This window comes from Stenella coeruleoalba (assembly GCF_951394435.1).
Source record: "Stenella coeruleoalba genome assembly, chromosome: 18".
Classification (NCBI taxonomy): Eukaryota; Metazoa; Chordata; class Mammalia; order Artiodactyla; family Delphinidae; genus Stenella; species Stenella coeruleoalba.
In genome coordinates this window covers 11,363,234-11,376,526 of record NC_137164.1, presented here as the reverse complement: position 1 = coordinate 11,376,526, position 13,293 = coordinate 11,363,234, and the positions used below count along the sequence as shown (strand labels likewise).

At 36.7% G+C, this 13,293-nt stretch overlaps 1 protein-coding gene across 8 annotated transcripts in view; it reads right to left on the bottom strand.

Moving 5' to 3' along the window:
- NBEA (neurobeachin) overlaps positions 1 to 13,293 on the bottom strand; it is a 630,595-nt gene that overhangs the window by 117,266 nt on the left and 500,036 nt on the right. For all 8 annotated transcript variants that reach the window (XM_079902587.1, XM_079902590.1, XM_079902583.1 and 5 more), the window contains 2 exons: positions 3,265 to 3,382; positions 2,840 to 2,942 (listed from right to left, as the gene is read on the bottom strand). In XM_079902587.1, coding sequence (XP_079758713.1) covers positions 2,840 to 2,942; positions 3,265 to 3,382 — 221 coding nt within the window. The remainder of the gene's footprint in view (positions 1 to 2,839; positions 2,943 to 3,264; positions 3,383 to 13,293) is intronic.

Below are 13,293 nucleotides of genomic sequence, written 5' to 3'. Positions count from 1 at the left end.
GGCTTGCCCAAAAAGCAGCCTAAATGATATGTGAAGTCAATTTTCTGGCAGTATACCTGCTTTGGAGTTTGATCATTTTTGTTTGTTTCTAAAGCAGTCTCCTATGGGCTTAGCTTAGAGGAAGTACCCTAGAGTTTGATAAATTCTGCTTTAAACTGACAAAACCCAATGTCAAAAAAACAAAGCAAAGAATGGATCCCTTGGTGATTTTGCCAAGATACTCTCAGCTGGAAGGCTTCTACTTGTAGGAGCCAGACATCATCGCTTTCCTTTGACAATTCTCTAAGTGTAACAGGATCTTACATATCACACACACATATATTTATACAAGTATGTGTCTACGTCTATTTACCTACCCACCTACCTACCTACTTTCTCACCTACTTACCTATCTATATCTGTGTATACATGCATGTATGTGTATAGTGTATATGTGTGTTCACTGTTCACAAAGTGCCTTCATTTTATGATCTCAAGACATTCGTAAAACATCTCTTTGCAAAGATACTGTTCCCATTTTATAGCAGATGAACGTGTCATTCCCCTTGCCTTATGTTATTCATTCTTTCAACATATATGTATTGAGTTCCTACTAGGTATCAGGCTCTGTCGCTGCCAGTTGTATCAGGTCTAAGCCTAGATTCAGTGTTCCTCTTACCCCCATCTGCTACTTCTAAGTCTATATATCACATGAAGTATACAAAACTGAATTTTTAAGTATTTTATTAGGAAACTAATAATGAGTTGAGCCTTTGGGGGGAAAGCCAAGGGGACAACAAAAGAGTGTTTTAAGATAGAATTTCCAAACTTACTAAACATCTATTTTGTTTCCAGTTTTTCTATCAAGAAGAATGATCTTCCAAAAATTAAAGAGAGACCAAATGTGGTTAAAAGGAAAATAATGTTCATAGAAGGTAAGGAATATAGTACAAGAGCTTCTGGTTGTTTTTAATGAATTCAGGTCTGGACAAGTCTAAGAGTACTAAAGGAAATTAGAAAACTCTATTGGTAATCTTTGAAGAATCATGATCATTGAGAAATATGCCAGGAGGCAGATGATTTTTTTTTTTTTTTTTTTTTTTTGCGGTATGCGGGCCTCTCACTGTTGTGGCCTCTCCTGTTGCGGAGCACAGGCTCCGGACGCGCAGGCTCAGCGGCCATGGCTCACGGGCCTAGTCGCTCCGTGGCATGTGGGATCTTCCCGGACTGGGGCACGAACCCGTGTCCCCTGCATTGGCAGGCGGACTCTCAACCACTGCACCACCAGGGAAGCCCAGATGATTATTTTTTAAAAGGAAAAAGTTAGGCCTATTTGTGAGTTCCTAATATCAATTCCTGGAAAAAATTCTTGACTTGATTAAACAATTTGTAAGTACTTGGGAAAGGAAGTAGTGATTACTATGAGTCAGCTTAGATTCAATAACAAGTCTTGCAAAACTACCTTCATTTTCTTTTTTTGATAGATTGAATGCATTTTTCTTTTGACCTGTATTTTATATAAGTACTTCATTATCTACTAATGTCTTAATTTAATATTGTCATTCAACTAGCAAGTATCCTAGGCATGTGCATACATGTCAGTGAATTGGTCTTACACTGTAAACTTAATACGAGAATAGATACTTTGTAATGCAGGGTAACTCCAGTTGAGTAGCACTTAAAAAGCACCTTTGCAATTAGGCAGTGTGCTAAGTATTGTAGATTAAAAGATAACTAAGACACAGTCCCTGTCTTTTATATGTCTGTAGCCTGTTTAAGAGAAGATAGACAAAGATTAGTTTTCTTTTCCATGCATGCAGTGCTCTGCAACAATTCCCAGGGACTTAATGATCTCTGTGGAAGACACTGTTGCTTGTCTGTCCAAAGCTGACACAGAAAATGTATTTTTTTCAGGTAGGAAGTGGCAGGGAGTTGAGATATATTTCTCCTTGAATTCTAGGGGATGGTTCGGCTTCGTGTTCAGCATTCAGTGATTGTTTTAGGGGCAGGAAGGTGACCCCATTCTGGCCAAAGGGACCTGAGATAAAAATTGCTAAAGGCTTCTAAATATACTCCATCCTAAAACACAGAAGTTCAAGAGGAAATCCTTTGTGTCTTTTTCCTACTTGAAAGCAGTTGTGTGAAGATGTGGTGTCTGGAGCAGTGGTGGTTATTTTGTGAATATGAGGCCAACTGAGAGTCCTGACATCACTGAACGTCTGAGCCAATACTAGCAACTCCTTCTTAACTCCACATCTCTCATAAAACAACCCCCCCCCCGAAGCAAAACCCTTATTGCTTAAGCCACTTTTAGTTAGGTATTCAGTTACTTGGAGCCGAAAACCAGCTAACTGATATTAGTGATAAACATAATTACTATGTTTTCTACTTAGAATAGTATTTTTCAATAAAATAAGATTTCAAAATAATGCTTTTAAAATACCAAGATGAGAGATTTAAGAATGATTAAAATCACATCATAATTAATGACTATTAATCTCAATAAACTCTGAGAGTTTTATTACTTTAATGAAGAAGCATTTATACATAGCATTTATAAAAACAATTTATATCTTTTGTAAGATCTTCAGCAAAAATGTCTTAATTATGTGCCAGCTATAATATGCAATCAACTTTTTTACTTCCTCATTTATATATGTGTTAAATAAAATTATGCCCTATTCTGTCATTCTTAAAATAGCTGTTTTCATAACCTCTTTCCCTACAAATGACCTGCAGAGGAAGACAATTCCTTGATTTTCAAAATAATTATAGTGGTATAAACTTATTTAGATTTCCGTCATATTGAGATTGAAATACGTTAACAAACCGTAGATAATGTGTAATGTGATATAATTACCTGGCTTGCGGCAAACCATAGCTGGTCCCTACTCCAACCCGAGGCAAGCTATAGACGACTTTTTTTACTGTTGCTTGATCAGGGAAATTAAACATAACTGAGGCTGTGGTAAGAAGAAAAAACATGATTTAGAAAACCACAGGAGAGCTAACCATCAATTTCAGAAATCATTTTCAAGTACCCTTCATGATTTATTGGTAAAGGTAATGAATCTTCATGGAAAATCAGATTTCTGTGTAACTTTATCCATGAGAAATCTAGGATTAATGTCTTCAAGCAAATTAATTCTTTTTGTATTTTTATTTTAGCGAGGGCATATCAAAGAAAGAAATAAAACAAAAAAAATCAAGTCAGTATCACACCATGTAAATGAATAACATCCAAATACGAGCACATTTTCTTTCAAAATATTTAAGGGGACTTACTTCGGTTTGCCATAAATACTTCCAAAGCAGTGTTCTGTAGAAGATAACGCCTTGAAAATACAGCTCGTATCTCGCTGAACATCCATTTTCCATGAAGTCCCTCAGTGTATGCAAGAACCTAAAATAAATAGTTTAAAGGGAAGTGTCAGTCAGTTAAATACGTGTCTAAGACTCAGTGTGACAACATCTTAGACAGTGCTGTATAAAACTCAGTAAATTATGAATGAATTCATGATATATCACATGATATAACTCATGAATTCATGATATTTCACAATATTGCCAATCATTTGATTCTGTATATTTGCAAATTTTCTACCTTTCTAAAGTTTTAGTTGGCTCATGAAGAAATGAAGGAACAGAAAAGTTATATGTTCAAGGTGACCCTGTGACTTAAAATAGAAAACGTGTTATGCTTTTGTGGTCTTGTATATGATTGGCTGGACCACGTGGCCTGACATACACTTTTGGTTCTTTTCTAATGTCACTTTTCCTCCCTCTTCCTTGCTTAACGAAAGCCCACTTAGCCCCAAAGTGTCCATGTGGTCAACCCCAGGCAAGGGGCCATGACTGATCTAAGCCAGGGGTCAATGAACATTTTTGGTAAAAGGCCAAATAGTAAAAATGTTAGGCCTTGCAGGCCATCTGTCCTTCTCACAACTATTCAGCTTTGCCACTGTGGTGTGAAAGCAATCACAGCCAATGTGCAAATAAGTGGGCATGACCTTATTTATAACAATGGCCTGAATTTGCTTCTGAGGTCAGAGTTTGTCTGATCCATGGTCTAAGCTAATCATGATAAAGTTATTCTTTGCTTTTTCCAAATTCCCTTGCATGTAGGGGCAAGGACATTTGACCCAGAACTGGCTAATGAGAACAAAACCAGTCATTTGGGGATGTTTCAGAAAAGCTGATAAAATGAGTCATATGTAGCTGGCACACTCCTTTCTCTTCCTTGCTTGAATGGAGATATAATGGTAGAAACTACAGCAGCAATTGTGTAGCCATTAGAGGAAGGCCAAGGGAATCCCAGCAAGGTTGGCGCTAATATTGTTACTGAAACAGTCTCAGCAACTATCCATATCTGGACTTATTCTTCCATGATACAGATAAATCCATATTTGATTAACCCACTGCAATCAAATCTGCCACAGTTTCCTTCCTGATACACCAATGTATTTTAACAATACACAAACACATTCTCTACTTGCACTGGTGTACCCTGTATAACCTACTACACTTATATTTGCTTCGGTGAAAGCAGAAACTAGTTACTGAGTTTTACATACATGATATTCCTTAAGGTTTGAGAACAAGTTATGAAGTCCTTTTTCACATTTCCTTTCTCTAGGAATTATATATCTCTGTGTGTATATTACATACCATATAATTATATTATAGTTATATTATATTATCTATTCATCTTTTTATTTTTTGAAAAATCCATTTTCTAGCTCCTTAATTCAGTTTTTGTCTTTCTCTACACACTGGAAGGTTTTTGGAGGCAGTCAGACATCTGTTTAAATCATGAAACATTTTGGAGGCAGTCACAGACCTATTTAAAACTTGGCTCTGCTATTTACTAGCTATAGGAACTTGGAAAAATTATTTAACTCTATCTGATTTTTGTCACCTGAAAAACAGTGATAATAATACTCATTACTGGTTAATTTAAGTGGAGACAAGGAATGTAAAGTGCATGGCCTAGCTATTGTTTAAGTTCTGTTTATAAGTCCTTTCTGTTGAGCATAAAGTGACAACTGTTTTTCAGTTTCTACATGTAAAACTTCTTTTTATACATTTCACAAAAGGATAACAGTGACTTGCCACAATTTACATTAATACATTCTTACCTGGGTGCAACAGTTTCCAGATTTGAATTTCATAGACTAGCATAATTTTCTTTAAATGGAAAGAGTACTAATACAGGGTTGATAACTCTTATTTTGTCGGGTAGGAATAATTTTAAGACAGAACAGCCACAACAACAAAAACTATCTTTCACTATGACCATTATTTCACTAATATATGTATATTTTATATATATATATATATATAAAGGCCATTTGAAAACCCAAAGAGTAAAATGAGTATATTCTCAGAAAAAAGGAGAGATCTTCCCATGAGAGCTGTGTTGGCACCCTTATACTAAATCTGGTATGCCAGGAGGATGGATGGAGATTATATATATATAATGTATATTATATATAATATTTTATATATTATATTATATAAAAATATGTATAATATTTATATATAATATGCATATTAGGCTGTATACAATATATATAGAGAGATATATTAGTGTGTGGGTATATATATAAACACATATATACACACACTAATATTATCTTTCTCTTTGGGAACCATGATGCAGTGAACATTTGACCAAGTATTCCTTTCCATTAAGCATGTTATCAGTTTATTTTACTTCTAGCCGGCAGGTGGATCTCAAACACATAGAAGTTGGTTTGACTCCTTAAGTGCCCCATGCAAAACTGTCTTACCAACTGCGCCAGTTATCAAATTATTGCTTCCCAGCTCCAAATTCACCCTTAATTGTTTATCTTGTGAAAGTGAATCTGTGCCGTTTATTTTTCCTTTGCTAGCCGACACCATGTCGAGGTCTATCAGGAAAGGACTCTGAGGAAATGATGCAGAAGAAAGGGGTTTTTCTTCCTGCTTCTGTGTGCTCACCTAGCAGGTCCCTGCAGAGCGTGGGCTTCTCCAGTGCCCGGCTCCTGCAGTGTGTGATGGCTGACAGCACCCAGTGACCAGCAGTTTTCTCCAGTAGCCCCCTGCCCCAGACAGTTTTGTAACAGAGTGCTCTGGTGAGAACCCTCCCATAAACAGATTCACCAACTCCCTAGAGGGTGGTTTTCGGGGAAGTTCCAAAAGGCAGAGCTCCAGCGAGCTCCCTCAGCAGGGCACCAGAGTGACGTCTATACCACGAAGGGAACTATAGCCATGTCCTCTCTAACAAGGCCAGGAGGCCTCTTCTTGGTTTCAATGTCAGCTCAAAAGACAATGGCTGCTCCTCATATGTGCTGTTTCCTATATTTTTTAGAGTTCTTTTTATTTCTTACTAACCATTCCCTGTTTCTCCAATATCCCGTTATAATTTATAATTATTTCTGTTTTTATAAATTATAACACTTCCCCTGTTTAAATTGCTATGTGGCCTCTTTCTCTTGACTGGAGCCAAACTGATACAGGAACTCAATCAGTTCTCCTACCACCGCTTTCACAGCTCCAGGTTGGGACCACAACGGTCCTCAGGGACCCTCAGGAGCAAGAAAAAAAGGAAACTGAGATCATCAGAGGAACTCAGTAAAGCCTGGAGGCAAAGAGTAAAAGGAGACAGAATAAAATTAAAAGAAAATTATTTTGCTAGCAGCTAATAAACAGCTCAGGAGGCAAATTCCAAAAGATAGACCCAAAGGTCCAAGCTATTTTGAATAAGGGCAGCATCATCTGAACGAGTGGTACAGTCCTTACCAGAGGGGCCAAGGGAAAGAAAATTTGACTTTACAGTCACCCATGTGACAGTTCAGATTTTGAAATCCTTTAAAGAGGCTGATAAAAGACAATGCTCTGAGATGTTCATAATTCCCTGCCGGGAAACCCAACAGAGCCTAGAGTCCTTTTGTTTTTTTTTACAGCAAGCCACCTCCTACTTTTTCTTCTTGTTTCCTTCAAGATTGATTATGGAATGAAACTCTCCTAAATTTTTTTATTAAAAAAGTTTTGGCTGGCATCCAGCTTAGAGTTATCATGTACTAACCTCCAATATCTCTTCTATGACATCACTGTGTTTGAATTCTGTGCCTGGCACTTATTTATTTTTTTGCTTGTTTTTGTCAGTCCCCTCCCTGTGACGTGAAAGTTCCATGAGAACAAGGCCCTCATCTATCTTATTTACTGCTCAATACACAGAGCTTAGAGCAGTGCCTGGCACAGATGTGCTCCATATACATTTGTTTGTTGAATAAATCAGCAAGAGAAACGGACGGAGATAATACATATGGGGAAGGTTACAAAGAGATCTTACAAAGTACGTGCATCTCTGACTCCTTTGCTGAACTGGAAAAAGCTTTCCAGTTTCGCCTCAGACTTCTCCTGTTTATTATCCTACTGGTGGAGCCCATCAGAGGTCTCTTCTGTCTTTAGATTTAATCAAGATCTAAACGAAGTGATCTAAATAGAATAACTGGTTTCTCTTTTCTAGTAGTTTAATCTGCACCCACAAGGAACTCTAGATTGGGTTATACCCCACCTTGGAAGACTCTGTTCCCATAAAAAGGATTCCTTCACTCTAGAGGGTTGGGCTAAGGTGTTTTAGTTCATAGACTTACGCCTCGCACTTAAGAAAAATGTATACTGAGGTGTGTCACAGAATATCATCTGACACCTCTCTTGAGCAACAATTTTATTTCTGATAAGTAATTAGACTTTTTTGTAGTGAAATTAATATAGATAGGATGGAATATAAAAAGTAAAAAAAAATGATGAATGGCTGAGACAAACCACTAGCATTCAAACAAATTCTGTGATTGCCATGACCGCCTGGGACTATACCCCGAGTCCCCTTTCCTCTCCTCTCCTCATATGCAACGAGAGGGTAACCAAGAGAGAGCTCACCTACACACACTTGGCAGCTCGTGGAGGCTTAAAGTAGAAAGCTGTTAGACTGGAGGCAGAGTGATCGGTTAGGACGCTGCTTCGGGCAAGTGATGAGGAGTTTAATCAGTTTGTATATGCTTCAAAAGTGCAAAGGAATATCATTTATAGTTGATTAAATACTGAGTTTATGGCATGTTTATATAAAAATCTGGGCATCAAGCCTACATCTGAAATATGACCTGATACTATAAAATTGCCTGTATTTTATTTATACCTCTACTAGTTACATAGTGTTCTGTAAGTTTCAGGACCTTCTATAATAACTCTTCAGGTTACTTTTTCATTATAGTCCAAGATATTTTTCTAAACCATATAAGTACTTTCATTTATACTTGAGGTTTGTGGTTTTGTTTTCTTTCTTAAGTCGACCTTCCCATATCATCTGGTTTGTGCTTGCTGGTCTCTCCAAATTATTTAATATACTATGAAATCAATCAACAAATGCTAACTAGCCTACTCAGTTTTATTTCATGAAAATTGAATAAAGATAACTTTTATTACATCATATAGGTCATAAATAAGAAAATTAAAGCATCTTGATCACAAATTTTATGCAACTTTTGTGATTTTCTTAAGCGACCACTGAACTGTTTTGAGCTAAGGGCTTAATATCCAAAAGAAGTGAAGGGAGAGAGAGATCATGCTGGCTTTATACCCTGAGGTCTGTCTCACTCACTTATGAACTGAAACACACAGGACATAATATAAAACAAATGTAATAGAGACCCCTTGTAAACCACTTCGCCCAAATGTGTGCTTAACACATATTATTTGATGATTGTGTTGAAGAAAAATAGGGTTGTTGTGCACTCATGTGTATCAGACATGCACATTTGTCAGAAACATGGGTATGGCTGTCAAATCAGTTTCATCTTTTTTTCTTTTAAAGGCAGCTAATATTGTGTGACCTAAAAAGTACTTGTTTAGTGAGAGCTTTGCTGATCTCAAATCATCTGATGCATATATTAGAACAAGTATTTGGATATGAAAAAACTAAATTTTGCTTCAAGTTACATTTTCTGTTAAGAATTGATGAAAATGATGTGAACGGGTGGAGAGACATGCCCTGTTCAGTGTTCATGAGGCCATCATATCCAACAGACACTTGCAGCTTGAACAGTTTAATTAAAGGGCTGTTAGTGCAATGGAAAGCTGCAACCCCCATTACTTTTATAATTCTGTACGAGTTATCAATGTTTCTGGATGGAACAAATATATTCAGGATGGAATAGCTCAAGAGTAATTTGAGGTTTGCGTTCATACATGATCATCCCTGCTCTTTGCCCTTTTGCCAGATGAATGAAGGGGAGTCTGATGCCCAGAAGGAAAGCAGAACCACAAACTGGAAGAAGTTTGGGTTCTAAAATGACCATGTGGAAGATCATCTCTGGCTGGCAGTTGCTGCCATGGTACACGGGGTGAGGAAGTGGGAAGCAGCAAAAACAGCAAGACGTTTGGAACTCCTCGCTTCCAGTTCTCTCCACCTGCCTTCGTGATACTATTTCCTCACCAAAGGCACGGAGAGCATAAGATACAAGAAATAATTATTTAGAAGTGTATGGAAAAAAGGAAATAGCAACACAACGGACTAGCCTCTTCTAACTGGGCAATGAATAACTCTCCAGGAAGTAAGTTAGGTACGCATAACTTAAGAGTAAGTTTCCAGATCCTTAACTTCTTAAAATCTATCTGCCTGAAAATGAACATGTGAGGGAAATACAGGTTCTCTTTCCCATCTCTCTTTTCCCACTGCCCTTCTCCAATTAAAAAAAAAGGGTGGGGGGCTCTCTATGGTGTATTATCTGGGGTATAAAATCTGTTGAGGGGCTAGGAGCCTCAAATAACGGACAATTCAAAATTCTGATGGAAGTGCTGGAAAATTGTATGTCCTTAATGACTGGATTAAAAAAAAATCTTTTTGCAAGTTAAGTGGTTTCCCAATTCTTTACTTTCAAAGAGTTGAAGTTGGATCTAATCAGGCTGTCAGTTGGGAGATAATTAAAAATAATTTTTCACGATAGATCACTAGGTGATTTCTAGCATACAACTTAGAAGTGGTACAAAAAGCTATATGAATACGGTGTAATAAAACTTCAACATCCTTCTAGTTATTTACAATTTAAAACTGTGAACAAGATTTTTCAACATATCTACAAAAAATAAAGTTGGAAACTACAAAGAGGTATCACCACACACTGGTCATAATGGCCATCATCAAAAAGCTTACAAATGATAAATGCTGGAGAGGGTGTAGAGAAAAATGAACCCTCCTACACTGTTGGTGGGAATATAAATTGGTGCAGCCACTATGGAAAGCAGTACGGTGGTTCCTTAAAAAACTGAAAATAGAGTTACCATATGATCCAGCAATCCCACTCCTGGGCATATATCCGGAGAACTATAACTTGAAAAGATACATGCATCCCAATGTTCATTGCAGCACTATTTATAATAGCCAAGACATGAAAGCAACCTAAATGTCCATCAACAGATGAATGGAGAAAGAGGATGTGGTATATATACACAATGGAATATTACTCAGCCATAAAAAAGAATGAAATAATGCCATTTACAGCAACACAGATGGACCTAGAGATTATCATACTAAGTGAAGTAAGCCAGACAGAGAAAAACAAGTATCAGATGATATGGCTTATATGTGGAACCTAAAAATATATATACAAATGAACTTACTTTCAAAATAGAAATAGACTCAGACATGGAAAACAAATTTATGGTTACCAAAGGGGGAAGGGATAAATTAGGAGTTTGGGATTAACATTTACACACTACTATATATAAAATAGACAACCAACAAGGACCTACTGTATAGCATAGGGAACAATACTCAATATCTTGTAATAACCTATAAGGGAAAAGAATCTGCAAAAGAGTATATATATATATATATATATATATATATATGAAACTGAATCACTTTGTTTTATACCTGAAACTACCATAACATTGTAAATCAACTATACTTTGATTTAAAAAAAAGAAAATTAGGAGTAACTTTAATATTGATTCCTGTATTGTTCTAGCAATAAATAATATTCATATGTGGATATACTAACCATCCATCTCATTAAGAGATGAATTTCCAGTAGCATTTACTTTTCATGTTTAATAATTATTTTTCAAAGCTCACAATATATTTATGTTGTATGACTGTAAGCTGATAATATTTGTAATAATAATTTGTTCCAGAATAAAAATGTTAAGCAGGTCAAATTTTATGGCTTTAGGAATTAAAAATATTAAAATTTTAATTCACTAGTATATGCTTTCTGCATATTAGTAGAATATAATGATCAATATAAGACTTTCAAGCATAAAATATTTTTAGAATAGATACATTTTGGGGAGGGAATCAAATGGAAATATTTGTTGAGTGAGAAAGAGAAATTATATAAAATGTCCATTTGAAAAACGAGATTATTTGTACATTTTAAAGTGCATGATGATGGTAACCAAATCATTATTCTTTTGGATATATCTGATTCTATTGGGCATATCTGAAAAGTGAATAAGAATTTTATTTTAAAATATCAATGTGTAGGAACGTGTTGGATGCCACATCTTTAAAAAAGTTTTAAACTTACGAAAAAATTTAAATGTTAACTTAAACATGTGTAATATGGTATAAAATACTTTACAGGGTAGGTGAAAAAAGGGGACAATTACAATGGACCCACCCTGTACAATAAAGAAAACCTCAAATATCTGATGGGAGAGTCTTACTTTAGCCTCTTATCCAATCAATAATGAATACAGTCATCAAAATAAAACTGTCGGGGTAGGCACTATAATCAGTAAAATCTAAAATGGACCAAAAAAATGATCATTGAATCAAAGCTTTTCACTAAAACTTAGATGGAAAAGAATCAATCCTGATGAAAATAAATAATTCATGTAATATAAAATTGAAATGGAAAAAACTGAAAATGGCTTAACTGTGAAGTAAATGAAAACGATCAAGAAATTAAGCTAGGGACTTCCCTCATGGCGCAGTGGTTAAGAATCCGCCTGCCAATGCAGGGGACACAGGTTCGAGCCCTGGTCCGAGAAGATCCCACATGCCGCGGAGCAACTAAGCCCGGGCGCCACAAGTAGGGAGCCGGCGAGCCACAACTACTGAAGCTTGCGCGCCCGTGGTCTGCAATAAGAGAAGCCACTGTAATGAGAAGCCCGTGCACCGCAACAAAAAGTAGCTTCCGCTCGCCGCAACTAGAGAATGCTCATGCACAGCAACAAAGACCCAACGCAGCCAAAAATAAATTTAAAAATCAAAAAAAAAAAAAGAAAAGAAATTAGACTGGCAAAATGATGGTTTTCAGGAAATACATTTTCAATGAAAACTGAACAATATATACTATATTGCTATACTTCTGAGGTTAAATATTCACAAACACAGCCACTATCACTATATGGCTTAAAATTACAGGGTCAAAATATCGTATAATTGGGAAAAATTTAGGCAGCCCACCTACAGAGAGCTTTTTATTTCACAACCTTGCATTTTGCTCTAATTCATGAATTTATGTACCTGCCTCTCCTAGATTTAAAGCCTCCCTAGGGTCTGCCTCTCTTACTAGCTGTGAGACCTCAGGCAAGTTAGTTCATTTTTAATTCTTAAGTTTCCATATCATAAGATGGGGGAAATGATAGTACCTAACCTCACAGGGTAGTTGTGAGAATTGAATGAAATAATTCTTTAAAAAAATGCTTAGTACAGTGCCTGGCACACAGGAAGTGCTTAACAAACGTTAGCCTCCTACTCTAATTAATGTCTACTTTCTTGGGTATATCTGTACAGACATACACATGAACACGCACTCAGTGCGTCTCCGGTTTTAACTTTCATTAATGACACTGCCAGCAAGGGAGGAGAAAACCTGGGCCATAGCATGTGACCTTTAAAACCAACAGCCACAGCTCTTGCTTCCTTGGTGGCAGCTTGCATTCTAGAAGTTTTCCGAAATCACAGTACTAACCTCTAACTAGAAAGCCTAACTATCTGGGACGTCAGCTACCACTCCCATTGTTAGTAGTGATAACGCTAGGAAGGTTTCTTCCTATCTAAGAAACAGCCTATAATCGGGCCAGCTCTTGCTACCAAACTTGCCCTCATGATTTATCAATTAATTTTTTAGCGACGCTCACTTAACAAGTACTTATTGAATTACCACCATGAGCCGCTGGCGAATGAGAGGCAGAGTCCCTGACTTCAAAGAGTTCAGTCTCTTGGAGACTCACCAGCAGTGGGGAAGGTGGGGGAAAGCAGGGAAGGAAGAGGGTCTCAAGCAGAAGGAACATGTATGTAAATATGGTGCTTTGGGGAAT